The sequence below is a fragment of the Lolium rigidum genome, chromosome 7, assembly GCF_022539505.1.
Source record: "Lolium rigidum isolate FL_2022 chromosome 7, APGP_CSIRO_Lrig_0.1, whole genome shotgun sequence".
NCBI lineage: Eukaryota > Viridiplantae > Streptophyta > Magnoliopsida > Poales > Poaceae > Lolium > Lolium rigidum.
This window is the reverse complement of record NC_061514.1, coordinates 335,715,898-335,730,665: the sequence shown is the minus strand read 5'-3', so window position 1 is coordinate 335,730,665 and position 14,768 is coordinate 335,715,898. Positions and strand designations below refer to the sequence as shown.

Here is a 14,768-nt window from a genome sequence, read left to right as displayed (position 1 = left end):
AAGCCAAAATCGCGGCGGCCGAGGCTGCGGCCGACGCGGCGGCCCAGGCAGCGGCAGCGGCAGCAACCACGGAGCAAGAGCCGGCAGACGCGTCTTCTACTGCTACACCTGCGTTGGCCTCTGCCTCTGCGTCGGTGACGGAGCAGACGGAGCATGCACAGCACCGGGCAGATCGCGACGAGGTGATCGTGATCGACGGGCCTACGTCGACTCAGGATACGACGCCGTCGGATAACCCCTTCTTCTAATTTAGCATGCACCACTGGTCTGTAATATGATCGTCCAGTACTTTGATCGCCGCTACTCTAATCGCGACGATTCGGCGGGAATGATCTCTTTTGATTGCAAACTATTTGAATTTCTAATTGGGGGCGGCGTTTGGGGGACACGGCTGGGGAGCGACGTCTACCAAACGCGGCACGAACAAAACACGTCCCCAAACGCTCGATCCATCGCGGTTTGGGGACGCTTTGAGGGACCCTAAGAATTCAGTGTCCAGCCGGCTTGCCGAAGCAGATCAAGACCACCAAGTAATCGGTCACCTCCATAAGGATGCCATGGGGCCATCTCGGCGAAAAAGATCCCGCAGGTGTCCGGACAGCAGCCTTGTCACCGGCGGGAGATTCAGTACCCAAACGCCATCGGTGTTCCTGTCTAGGAGGACAAGAAGGCCCTGCGAGGTACTACACATGAAGGGTGTGCGGCCGTCCACCCCTCGGATTGCCATCTGGATGCTTTCGCAAGTGGAGAAATTCAGGAAGCGGCCTTACTGGCGTGCGTGGATCATGGTCCAGCGATACGGGTGGAACCGGCGGTCCAGGGCGTCGCCGTGCAGGTCCGCGGTGCATCGCCGCCACGCGCTGCAGGCGGCCGGCGCGGAAGCGTATGTAGTCGGCGAGCACGCGCTCCGGGATCACCGTCGCCGGCCCGCACGCCAGGCTCGCCCAGTTCCTCCGGCGCGTGGCCACAAACTCCGTCGAGCCAGGCACGATTATAACAGAGATACAGATGAGAGGATTGCACTTAGGCGGATCGAGATCTTACCAGCTAGAGTGGCCGGTGGGAGCAGGCATCGTCGACACTGCCTCGGGTCGTGATTCGTCGTTGACGCGGCTCGGGCATTTTCTCCGGCGGGCTGCTCGATGATGTCGATGCCATGTTCGGCAATTGTTGGACCTAGCCCGCTGCGGGATTCAGATCGAGGAGTTTTGAAAGTAGTGAGAAAATTCCGCAGATCATGTCTGCTCTTGTTTTGAAAGACGATCGCTGTGTTAGAGATAGGATTGCACGTACACGTATTTGTATCGAACTTGTACCGAATCCTACTGAACGTGCACTATATAAACAGAGACCGGAGTCCAAGGACTCCAGATGTCACCGAGTAGAGCCCATCCAATTGATCGCTACGATTCTGCACACGCTGACATGGCGGTAGCCCCTTTCAGGCGATCGACAGATGATTCAGCTGAAGCATTTTTCATGCTCACTACTTTTTCTAAATCTAGGAATTTATATCTGCCCTTAAAAAATATGCTTCATTGATAGAAAAATGCGAGTCTCATGAAACATGAATGTTCACCAAAATATTTCGGTCACTACGGAAATCAATTAAGGAGCCTCCTCGCCGTCCAGCGAAGGAGCTTCCACGGCGGTGCTGCATGGCTCGGACGGATCCACTGCCAAGGCGCGCGATTACGGCGGGACCAACGGCACCGTCTCCGGCACCGCCAGGTCCACCTCCATCGAGACCACTGTGGAGAGGGTAAGCACGAGCCCCTGTCTGGTTGAGTCTTCAGTCCAAGATTTTTTTTTTTTTTTTGCGGGGACCAAGTCTTCAGTCCAAGATTAACTGCTAGGCATATAGTTCGTGTCATATTCCGGAGTAGGCTAATGCTACACATCGCGCAGATCATCTTCGATTTCCGGTTTCTGGCTCTTCTCGCGGTCGCCGGGTCGCTGGCCGGCTCCCTCCTCTGCTTCCTTAATGTAAGTTCTCTCAATCTGATTCTGGTAAAGATTGCCTGATAACCAAACAGAACTAAGGAACTTAATTGTATTTACGGTCTCTGACGCATTTCGAAGTGCCCTAAATCAGCAACAGTGACTGTATCTGCTGATTTCTGGTGATCAGGGTTGTGTGTACATAAAAGAGGCGTACATTTGCTACTGGACGAGCTGCGTCAAAGGTGTTCATACAGGGCAGATGGTCCTCAAAGTCGTCGAGGCCATTGGTGAGTGAGAGGTTCTGCTGTAGCTAAATGATCCACTGACTAACATGATGTACTACTAGTAATATAGTTCAATAATTGTTACTCACTAAAATTTGCACTTGCTCCTGCGTGCAGATGTGTATCTTGCTGGCACAGTCATGCTCATCTTTGGCATGGGTTTGTACGGGCTGTTCATCAGCAACGCGTCTAACGATTTACCTTCTGGATCGGATCGGGCTCTTCAGGGATCATCACTCTTTGGAATGTTCGCTCTCAAGGTAATAAGGATCCCAGCCAACCATCCAACAAGTTCAGATGCTTAGCTCAGAGTTTCAGATTAAACTTACGAGTACTAACATTCACACTAAACATGGAATTCTCTTCTTCTGATAATTATGAAACATGCAACTCTCTAAACATGTAAGGGAGCTGAACTGTCCATGTGTTACTCTTTGCAGGAGAGACCCAAGTGGATGAAGATCACCTCCCTGGACGAGCTCAAGACGAAAGTCGGGCACGTCATCGTCATGATCCTGCTGGTGAAAATGTTCGAGAGGAGCAAGATGGTGAAGATCACGACGGGGCTGGACCTGCTCAGCTACTCCGTCTGCATCTTCCTCTCCTCGGCGTCCCTCTACATCCTGCACAACCTCCATCGGCCCGAGCACGAGGAGTCGGTCATGCCCAACTTGTAGCCGAACCTCATGGCTCGGTCGGGAGCTGGAATCTGAAGCCATAGCCTCGTAGTATGTATGCAGGTTGATATCTGACCGAGGCATCAATCCTGATGTGCTAAGGGCATCTCCAACCGGGCGACCCATCCCGCGCCCGCGCGTCCGGATGGGTCGAAACGGACAAAAACGCGGCCCAGCGCGCGGACCCATCCCTAAAACGGATGGCCGCGGCGTCCGGGACGACCCAAACCCGGCCCAAATCTTGGCCGGGTTTGCGTGGCCGCGGACGCGAAAGGCTGGTCGCTCGCGTCCTCCCCTTGTCCGCCACGGCCCGCCCGTCCGCCACCGAAAACACAAGGCCGCCGCACACATCTCCCCACCCGCTCCGCCGCCACCCACGGACGGGCGATTTCGGAGCGCGTCGACGCCGGCCATCGTCGTCGAGACGCCGGCAAGCGGGCGGAAGCATAGGTCGAGGTCCCGCGCTGCTTTCGCCGCGTCGTAGCGGAGTCGGAGGACGCCGGCGCCGGCGTTGTTGTCCTCTCACCGTCGCGACACCTCCCGCCGTTCGCAGCTGCGCCGTTTCGCCGGAGGTGAGCCCTCTGCACCGTGTTTCCGGACCGCAAGTCGGCCGAGACGGCCATGGCCGCGAGGTCCCTAGAGAAGCATTTGGATCGCCTCCGCTCGCGAGGTGTTCGTTCAAAAGCTCGAACTAATATGTGTCCCTTTTCGGATCATGGTGGACAGCGACGACGAGTACTACTTCAAGAACTTCATCGACACGTCGTCGGAAGAGGAGTCCGACGACGAATTTTTCACGGATGCTCGCGGTGCTCATCCACGAGCACATTGTCTCGCGGATCCCCGTGTTCCGGGGTCGTTGCCGGGGCGCGCGGCCGCCTTGGACCGCAAAAGAGAACGCGGCCACGACCAGCTCTACAACGACTACTTCCAACCCAATCCATTGTTCGTGCCGCACTTGTTTCGCCGTCGTTTTCGGATGAACAGGCCGCTGTTCCGCCGGATAATGGATGGCGTCAAGATCTACGACGACTACTTCGTGCGAAAGTGGATGCACTTGGCAAGGTAGGCCTCTCTTCGTACCGAAATGCACGGCAGCGATTAGGATGCTCGCATATGGCGTTGCCGGTGATTTCGTAGATGAGTACACGCGCATGAGTGAGTCAACCGGCCTGGAATCGATGTACGGGTTCTGCGGAGCGGTGATCGGTTCGTTCGGAGAACGAGTACCTCCGGCAACCAAATGCGAGAGGACACAGCTCGTCCGTTGTCGATCAACGCTTCCGGGGGTTTCTGGGATGCTTGGCAGCATAGATCGCATGCATTGGGAGTGGAAGAACTGCCCCTTTGGTTGGCAGGGGTCATACAGCGGCCATTCCGAGGGGTGCACGGTCATTCTTGAAGCTGTTGCTTCCCATGACACATGGATTTGGCACTCATTCTTCGGAATGGCTGGCTCGCACAATGACATCAATGTGCTGCAGCGCTCTCCGGTGTTTGATAGGCTAGCGTACGGTCGGTCCCCCGATGTGGATTTTGAGATCAATGGCCACCACTACACCAAGGGGTACTACCTTGCCGATGGTATCTATCCACCTTGGGCTACACTCGTGAAGACAATCCGAAACCCCGGCTCGGAGCAGGAGGCAAGGTTTGCCAAAGAGCAGGAGGCAGCCCGGAAAGATGTCGAGCGGGCGTTTGGCATCCTCCAAGCTCGTTGGGCTATCGTCGGACACCGCCGCGAGCCTGGGATGTGCAAACTCTGTGGGAGGTGATGACCGCTTGTGTAATCATGCATAACATGATTGTTGAGGTAGAGCGGGATGATTCACTCTTTGATAATGAATGGGACGGCCAAGGAGAGTTGGTTACTCCTCAACGTGCTCCGGCATCATTTCGGGACATTCTTCATGCGCACCATGAAATTCGAGATCTAGCTGTACACAACCAGCTTCAGGCTGATTTGGTCGAGCACATGTGGCAGCATGTAGGCAACAATGCTGCAAACAACAATGATGAAGGAGCCTAGAGCATTTTGTATCGTTTCTTCATTTTATTTGAATAATACTTTATCCTTGATTACATGGACTATGTAATGTATAATACATTTAGAGCATTTCAACTATTTTATATATTTTTTCTATAATTTATTTTGCGTTTTTCTAGTGATTTTACAAGAAAAACATACCATGGGGCGCCGCGACCCAAATCGGCGCGTTGGGCGCAGCGCGCGACCCAAACGGACGCGCGGACGCGGGGCACCGTCCGCGCGTCCGCTCGGGCACGCAAACGGCCCAAAACGGACGGCCCAGCGCGTCCGTTTGGGTCGCCCGGTTGGAGATGCCCTAAGAGCAGAACGAACGATGCGGATGTCATCGGTAGGAAGAACACGTACTACCAATGTGTGTAATAGTGTAGCTAGGAGGGAAGATCATATTCAGAACTGTAACACGACATCTCTGAATTGTCAAGTGCATTAGTTCAAACAAAAGAACCAGAGTTTGTATTAGCTCATATAGAGAGCATCAAATCACAGCAGCAAAACACAATTCTCAATTCAGCGAGTTGTTAGCATAGAACCACCACTTTGGCAGCTAAATCTTCATTTTGGTACCACTTTGTGTTGCGGGAGAAAAAAACCACCAGATTTTAACGACGTTTTTTCAAATAGCACGAAACCATCTTTGAATGCGAATTGACACGATTTCTAACACGTGGGTTCCATTCTCCAGGCTGATGTGGCAGCATTAGACAGCGCATGGTCCGTCATTTTGTAGATAAGTCCTTAATTTTTAAAAGGAAATTACGTATGGGTCCCTAGTGCCTCGCAATTTTCAAATAATCACCTGTTTATTTTTAAAATCTTCATAACTTTTAAATATTAATTCGAATCGAAAAACTTTTAATATGGAAAGTGCTCAGAAATGTTTGAATATTCCAAATATAATATTTTTAAACCTTCATAACTTTTGAATATTAATTCAAATGAAAAAACTTATAATACGAAAAGTGCTCAGAAATGTTCGAATATTTCAAATATTTTTTTACCTTCATAAATTTTGAATACTAATTCAAATGGAAAAACTTATAACATAAAAAGTGCTAAAAAATGATTGAATAATTCAAATATATAAACTCGGTTCACTATTTAGATAATTAATATTTACAAACAAATAAATAATTCTATTAATAATGTAAATTTGGAAATTCATAACTTCAATTCTATAACTCCGAATAATATAAATAATATGTCTAAATTTATTAGAAAAATCCAAGGAATCCATTTCTCACATCCATAATGCATGTGTCACATTACGCTTAGATATTTTCATTATGCATGCAAACCCAACAAAAAAGTGTGCTATTTTAATTCCTGCTAGCTCGCCTAGGTATATTAAAAATTCGTCCGTCTCGCGAATCAAAATAGAGAACTTGCGCCAACACGCTCCTGTGTTATTTTCAGTCATGTCGTACGAGAACGACGAACGAATGTGATGGCAAAAAACTGTATGTGGGCGGGGATGCCATCACATTCGTTCGTCGTTCTCGTAAGCTACAACTTGATCGATCCATTTACAGAGAAAAAAGATGGGCAACTTCATTGATACTAGCTTTGAGTCTATTCTATGTACAATTTATAAGTCTACTAATACATGCCATTTATAAATTGTTTGCATATTTTAATTATCTAAAATAGTGATCCAAGTTTATATATTTGAAATAGTCAAGCATTTCTAAGCATTTTTCAAATTATAATTTTTTTCATTTGAATTAGTATTTAAAAGTTATGAAGGTTTTACAAAGTTTATATTTCAAATATTCAAACATTTGCACTTTTCATGTTATAAGTTTTCCATTTTAATTAGTATTCAAAAGTTGTGAAGGTTATAAAAATATTATATTTGGAATATTCAAACATTTCTGAGCATTTTTCATATTAAAAGTTTTTCGATTTGAATTAGTATTTAAAAGTTACGAAGGTTTTAAAAATAAATAGGTGATTATTTGAAAATTGCGAGGCATGAGGGACCCATACGTAATTTTCTTTAAAACCTAAGGACTTATCTGCAAAATGACGGACCATGCACCATCTAATACTTCCACATCAACCTGGAGAATGGACCCCACGTGTCAGAAATCGTGTCAATTCGCGTTCAGAGACGGTTTAGTGCTATTTGAAAAAAACTCATCAAAATCTGGTGGTTTTTTGCTCTGGCAACACAAATTGGTACCAAAATGAAGATTTTGCTGCCAAAGTGGTGGTTTTATGCTAAAAACTCCAATTCAGCAGATAGAATATGACAAAACCGAGTTCATTACGATATACAAAGCCGAGTTGTAGTCCACATAAATTGAAAGGCGAGTCAGAACTTGTAAACATGCTATTTTGCCATCAGGACGAAGAGACCGAGGTTTGCGAAATTGGTGGGATGGGGGGCAGCCACCCCCCCCCCTCCCCCCCAAGCTCCGCCAATGCTGAAAATGTGTCGAAATCGCGAAATGACGGATAAAATGCATCGTAATCGCGTTGGCGATGAGGCAGAATGGGGTGCCCTTACCATAGTGGCCACCACTGCAGATAAGATTATGGTTCTAAACCTGCCAATCATTGCATCCGGAAGATGCCCACGGCCGGTGAGAGCGAAGAGGTGTAGGATCGTATGAAAAATTCTGATCACGTTGTGTTAGCGACCTTCCCTCCTCTTGCCTTGGATGTACCATGGGCTTCCAGTAATGGGCTTGGGCTGCTTGGAAAACACGGTGTCGCCAACTACAAATACAAGGGAAACTGCTACGAGCAAAGGTGGCTGGGATTAGGACGGCTTCGGCCTCCTCGCTTCTGACTCCTTCTTCCTCCTCTCTCCCTGTTCCTTTTCCTGTAATGGCTAGAACTCCTTGAATTCATGGCTGTAATCCCCAATTCCTGAATAATCGATCTGTGTGAGTAGTGTTGTCTTAACATTTGGTATTCAGAGCCAATCGATTCCTCCACGCAAAAATCCCCAAAATTCCAACCAAAAATTTTCTCCACAATTTCCCAATTCGATCTAGCCTCGTCAACCATGCTGAGAGGATCATCTTGGGATGCCCGCATGGATCGCGAGTCGGTTTCGTGGCAGGAATCCCAGCAGCGCCTTGTTGATTGGGAGGAAAAGAGGGCAAAACGTCGCGCTGACTTTGCTGCCCGCATTTCGGTCATGGCGGCAGAGGTGGCGGCGGAGGTGAAGGCGGCGGTAACAGCGGAGGTTACGGCAGCCGTAACAGCAGAGCTAGACGCTGCGTTCGAGAGGCGCCAGGAGGCCATCCGGGAAGCGCTCGCCAACGCCTTGGCTCGTCCACGGGCTTCATCGGCGATGACTCCGGCCTCCTCGCCATCCGATCTGCACGCCCCTGTTCAAGATGCGAGGGTCACCTCCCAGAGGACCATGAACATCAGGACGATAGAGGTTGACTCCATCTCCACTGCAATTGGAGCAACGTCCATGGCCAACAATTTCAAGTTTGCTCTCGCTGCACCCATCACATGTTCGACGATATTCCCAGGAGGTAGCCCGAGCTCGCCATTGGCTGCAGAGGTTCCAGACTCAGTTGCTTCACCGCCTCCCATCCCTATGGCAGTGGTGTACTCGTCTGTTACCCGGCCTACTCCACACACGGACATCCATCTAGTCTGTGAGGATGATGTCCAAGCAGTGGCGTTCACTGGTGCTCCTGGGGCGCCTCCGTCCACTGCGGTGCACAAGACTGATGACGGCCATACGACACCGACCTCTACAGTTCTGGATACATCCGCGGTGGTCGAACCCAATCTCTACAGGGCACCACCATCGACCAGTTCAGTGATGCGCCTCGAACCAGTCCGAGATGTGCCAGTGTACGTACTCACGCAGGACACACTCGATATCGTGGACTCCAGTGCCTCTGATGCGTTGGCGTCCATGTCGGTGCTGCAAGACAGACCTGAGGGCACTGATATTGCTGTTACAAATGAGGATGAGCAGCAGCAGCTTTGCGCGGGGGCTGAGGTAGATGATCACAGCTACATCACCAAAACGTCTCCGATGCTACTTAGTCAGGCCACACTCGAGGATGACGACGATCTCCATCCAGAGTTTGTTTGTCTGGAACCTTGCGAGCAGTGGCATCTACCTGACCGGGCAATATTAATAGGCATGAGTCCTTTCATACAGCTTGTTCCAGGTAACACAACACTTCATCTTCCTTGTGACCCAGTTGATCCATGTTCTGACCAAAGGAGTCCGTGCAATCCAATGGAACCTGAGATGCATGCCTTGTTTATTCCTTCCTGTGAAACTACTACTACATTGGAGGGCAGCTTGGTACATCACGAGTATTCTAGTTGCAGTTTTTGGATATTGCACAATCCACTCTCTGCTAATCCTGAGTTATTCTATTCTTGGCGTCCCCCTGATGGAGCACAATCCTATGGCACGATTTTATGGTTCCAGTTTGTTGCTGCTTCATGCAAAAACAGTGGTATATGTTCTGATCTTGGTTGTGCCACGCCTCATTTAAGTTCTCTGTTGCCATGGGACCCTGGAGAGAAAACAAAGATGCTTGGTTATTCAAATACTTGGATATATTTTCATTGGCCTATTCACCTGTTTTGCCCAAGTCCAAGTGCAATACGCAAGTGCTACATTAGTGAAACTTGGGTGAGCGAGTTTGGAGAGCTAATTAACAGAGATGATACAAGTTATGTGTACAGCCGTGAGTTGATCAATGGGTTTCTTCATGAGAAGCTATGGGATCCTGGAGGTATTTATTCTTGTGCTTGGATTTTCCCATGGAGAGTGGTACTGGTTAGCTGCAACGGTGTGCATCAATGGTTACTGGAAACTTTCAGTAAGGGTGTGCAGCAATGGTCACCTGAAATTTTCAGTCAGTCTCACAGGAAGTTTCAACCACAACATCTGGATGAATCTGAGTACTTGTCACCTGCAGCGGATTCAGTTCGTTGTAAGTGTGCACCAATAGTTTTTCCTTACGGTTCTGTTTGTCACCCATGGGAGTTTACAAGGTCCAGCTTGTTTGATTTTTGGAGGGAATTTCAGAGCAGACTTGAGCTTTATTTATGCACCTTATGGTCACAGGCTGCAGTGTTACTCTTCTTTTCTATGGAAATTCAAACATGGAAGAGACCAATGGAGCAATGGGACTCAGGCATTGCAAGAAGCTTTCATTTTTCCACTGAGGAGTGCAATGTTTCCTATCACCTGATATCTCCGGCTTTACGCCGGCACAACATGTGTTACTACTGTCTGGAACCAAGACCTGCAATCCCTATGCTCTGTTTCTTTGGATATCTCATTCCAGGAGGTACTATACTTATGGCACGGAAGGTTGTTTGGTCCGAGTATGACATCAGGGCAGAAGGCTATTATCGTTTTTACTATAAACCTTGTTCTGCTACTTTTGATTTCCCTTCCTGGGAAATTGCATGGTCGCTTGAGCGTTGTGCTAGTGACAACCAGTTTGCGTCACCACTCTCGACAATAACATTGAAGGCCTTCGTACTGGTAGAATGGTCTCAGTCTTGCCCTAAAGCAGAAGCTTCTTCAGATGGCTACAAATTCTTTCTTTGGGAGATTGCATGGTTAATGGTTCTGAAGTGCTGTAATATGGACAACAATTCCACACACATAATTCGTGCATCAACACTGAGGTTGTCGTCTTCATCCTACTACCACCACTATGCTGTTTTGAGTAAGTGCAGTCCAGCTGTTTGGCCCAAACCTCTGTTGCACTTTCCCTGGGATCTAGGTTGCTGGGCATCCTTCGAGTCGTTTGCACAAGCTAAAGCTACATCAAGGATCAAGGATGCAGCTCCAATGTATCGTTGTAGCCACTACTTCAACAGCTCTTATTCCTTCGACCAAGTCCATGCTGACCATGACTTATTCCATGATGCCTACCTCGACCAAGACCCTGGTTGCTACAACTACTACATCGCCCTCATTCAGGTCAAGTTCGACCACAACCATGTCATCGGCAGTAACTACCATGAGGAAATTCAAGTGCCATGGGATCCCGGTGGTTTCACATGGCGTCGGCTTGAGGTCAAGCCGAAAATTAAGGAGGGGGGAATGTTAGCGACCTTCCCTCCTCTTGCCTTGGATGTACCATGGGCTTCCAGTAATGGGCTTGGGCTGCTTGGAAAACACGGTGTCGCCAACTACAAATACAAGGGAAACTGCTACGAGCAAAGGTGGCTGGGATTAGGACGGCTTCGGCCTCCTCGCTTCTGACTCCTTCTTCCTCCTCTCTCCCTGTTCCTTTTCCTGTAATGGCTAGAACTCCTTGAATTCATGGCTGTAATCCCCAATTCCTGAATAATCGATCCGTGTGAGTAGTGTGGTCTTAACACGTTGCTGGACCTGCCGACATAGAGGTGAAGCTTGCTGAATCTTGTGGACAAGAAGCGATCAAGATCCATGGAAATTCTTCTTTTTTTAGGTGGAACTCATGATTCCATTAAACACCTGGCTCAGCATAAACGTTGGCCACCATTACACACATCATCTGGTAGGGATTTGGGCCATAAGGCATCTCCAGTCGTGTCTCCCAAAGCGTCCCCCAAACCGATTTGGAGCGCGCCGGACAAAAAAACGCTTCCAGCCGATTTTTGTCCGGCGCGGCCCGATACGGTGTCCGGCGTCCCGAGCCCGTCCCCGTCCCACAGGGGACGCACCGGGCATGCCGGACACAACGAAAAGCGAGGCGAAGCGACGCGGGCCCGACGCGTCAGCGGCATAGGGAAAATTCGTCTCCCACTCCCGCCAAATCCCGCCCCTCCCGCCACATCGAGCCTATCTCGCCGCGCATTTCTGGCTTCCCAACACATATCCCGCCGCCGATTCATTTCTCCTACCCCGCCGATTTGTTTCTCCCTCCCGCCGTCCACCCGCCACCGCTACCCTCTCCCCATTCCATGGCGCCGCCGACAGGCCCAAAAAAGATGGCCAAGAAAACGGCCAAGAAGTCGTCGGGCAATGAGACGAATGGGGCTAAATCGCCGTTCGCGAAGCCGCGGAAGACGCCGACTCCGAAGAAGAAGCCGGAAGGATGGACCGATGATCAATGGCAGCAAGATTGTCTGCGCCGGAAGATGGCGACGGTGGAGCGGAAAGGATGGAGGGCGGCGGAGCAGGAGAAGAAGGCTCTGGCGGCGCTCCAGCACCAGCACATAATGGCCGGGTGTATCGCCGCCACCAACGCGAGCCCATGGAGTACGTCCTTGCCAGCGTACGTTCCGGAGTGATCTCTCCGTCGACATCCGCCTTCTACAACGACGGCCCCTCCGGCACTCCCGGGTGCGTGACGCCTAACTTGTCGCCCCAGTACAAGGATGCGCTGCCGCATGGCGGCTTCAACCCCAACAACCTCTACTCCCCAGCGTCGGTGAAATCCTTCCATGGGTACCATCACGACTTAGTGAACAGAGGCAACAACTGCGCCGACGTCTCCCAACTGGTACGACTCTTTCTTACATAATCTGTAGCGCCTACATTGTGTTCCATGAAATAATTCCGCTTCCTTTGGTTAGTTTGACAGGGCCATGGATATGTACCGGAAGAACTCGGAAGGTCACAAGACTTTCACGCTGACAAATGGAAGTTGACGCGCCTGTCGTTGTCCAAGGGGAAGGACGCCATTGATCTGGACGCGCCGCTGGCAACGTCGGCAGGGCGTCCTACTGGCAACAAGGCTGCCAAGGCCGCCTTGGCCGACGCTGCGTCGTCTGAGAAGACGCAGGCGTCGATCATGAAATGCCTCGCCGACGTCTCCTCGACCTTTCTCTCCCGCGACAAAAAGGCCGACGAAAGGTGGGCGGAGCTGCTCAAGAGGCAAGAGAAGAAGTTGGAGCTCAAGAAACGCAGGGACGACATGTCCCTGCTGAGAGCGTCGACAGAGGAATGTCTCCCCGGACGCGGGCGGCGCACAACTTCTTCAAAGGCCAGATCCTCGACGGCATCGAAGCCAAAATGGCGGCGGCCGAGGCTGCGGCCGACGCGGCGGCCCAGGCAGCGGCAGCGGCAGCAACCGCGGAGCAAGAGCCGGCAGACGCGTCTTCTACTGCTACACCTGCGTTGGCCTCTGCCTCTGCGTCGCCGGGATGGGGAAGACTAGAGAGTAGCACAGCCAAAGGAACTTCGCGAGAGAGAGAGAGAGATCTAAGAGCACTGTTTTCCAGATCTGATCAGTCTCCTTGTATAGCCTGGGAGGAGAGCCGCCCCGACCGCGTTGCCACGCGTAGGAAGCCAGGGACACGCGGCGAGCATGCACATGCAGGCCGACACGTACCCAACACAGTTGGTGCACCAAGCAAAAATTTAGGCTTCCTTGAGTGTGTCTCGAACTCGAACTCGAGTCACGAAACGCGACGTGCGTGCGTGACGAGGCGAGGCGCGGCGGGGCGGGCGGAGGAGGAGGAGTGCGCGAGGGCTCCTTCTATTCTCACTCACTTGGAATGACTAGAACAACAGCCCTTATAAACCACTCCAACTCACTCCCAACTAGCAATGTGGGACTAAACTTTGTCCCCCAAGGCTGTCCCAAGCTGCCAACGTGATGGGCCTTGAGATTTCAGGAATTGTAGATTATATGGGCTGCCTTACTGGGCTGCAGCCCATCTACATTCAACAATCCCCCACCAGATCTCATATGCACATCAGATGACACATTAGTTCCATTCACTGTTTTAATATACCGCACTTCGAGTGGAGGCTCGTTAAGTTGAACTTCCACCTAGGCAAGGTGCTACGCTTAACTACAAGCCGAACAATGGACTATGCCTTGAATTGTCAGTCTTTGTGCAGCAAGTTTCGCTCAATGCCGACACGGTACTAGGCTACCATAGCCTTCCCCTCGGGTGGAGCTTATAAGTCATACTCCTCGGCCCTTCATGAGCTTACTAGAGATTCACCCAAATCTCCCACACTATGACCAGTAGTGTCACTCATATAGGTGTGTCCTTCAAAAGATCGCCCTGTAGGACGGCGTCTTCGCTCATCAAGAGCCGCTCGTGAACACATTAAGACATTGTCAACCTGCCTTACGGTAGCTAGGAGAGAATTGCATCCGCAGCGGAGTGGGGGTATTAGATTTTCTCTCAACTCGGTTACTCCGGTTTGTTTTCCCGAGTCCTACTTCACGGAATTTCCGATTACATAGGTTGGGTTACCCCTCGGCAACTCAAGTGGGTCTCAAACCCATCTCCCTCGATGCAAGGTCTATCATATTTCTTGATAGTCCTTTTGTGAAAGGATCTGCCGATTTTTAGCACTTTGGACATAATCCAATGCTATCACTCCGGAGTTCTTCGGTTTTCGACGGACTTCGGTCTCCTCTTGATATGTTTGGAACTTTTCATATTATCCTTAGAACTTTTCACTTTGATAATCACAGTTTGATTATCACAGTTCATGAGGATAGCCGGTATTGGTTTTTCAACCATAGGCAAGTCCATCAAGAGCTCACAAAGCCATTCCGCTTCGACAGGTAGCTGTATCTAATGTCTGTGAGTTCCGCTTCCATAGTTGACCTCGTTAAGATGGTCTCGCTTGCAAGACTTCCAGGAAACAGCGCCACCACCAAGAGTGAAAACATATCCACTTGTGGCTTTCATTTTAGCATCAGAAATCCAATTGGAATCACTATACCATTCAAGTCCTCTTGGATACCCGGTATAGTGAATTCCATAACTCATGGTTCCCTTTAGATAGCGCATTACTCTCTCAAGAGCATGCCAATGATCATCTCCCGGGTTGGCCACAAACCGGCTAAGTTTGCACACAGCAAACGAGATATCGAGCCTCGTAGCGCAAGCTAAATACATGAG

General features: G+C 50.1%; 1 protein-coding gene across 1 annotated transcript; it reads left to right on the top strand.

Annotated features, from left to right (window-relative positions):
- The first annotated feature begins 557 nt into the window (after positions 1-557).
- Positions 558-2,989, top strand: LOC124673478. The gene is made up of 6 exons (XM_047209554.1): positions 558-1,059; positions 1,614-1,762; positions 1,909-1,986; positions 2,132-2,231; positions 2,346-2,488; positions 2,669-2,989. Exons 1-6 carry the CDS (start codon positions 558-560, stop codon positions 2,903-2,905), a joined length of 1,209 nt encoding a protein of 402 aa, XP_047065510.1. The 3' UTR covers positions 2,906-2,989.
- Positions 2,990-14,768: the final 11,779 nt, after the last annotated feature.

Excerpts from the sequence above, each read along its gene's own strand:
- LOC124673478 (XM_047209554.1), top strand. The coding sequence starts at position 558 with ATGGGGCCATCTCGGCGAAAAAGATCCCGCAGGTGTCCGGACAGCAGC. Across the intron at positions 1,763-1,908 it reads TCGAGACCACTGTGGAGAGG|ATCATCTTCGATTTCCGGTT; the intron begins GTAAGCACGAGC and ends CACATCGCGCAG. Across the intron at positions 2,232-2,345 it reads CAAAGTCGTCGAGGCCATTG|ATGTGTATCTTGCTGGCACA; the intron begins GTGAGTGAGAGG and ends TCCTGCGTGCAG.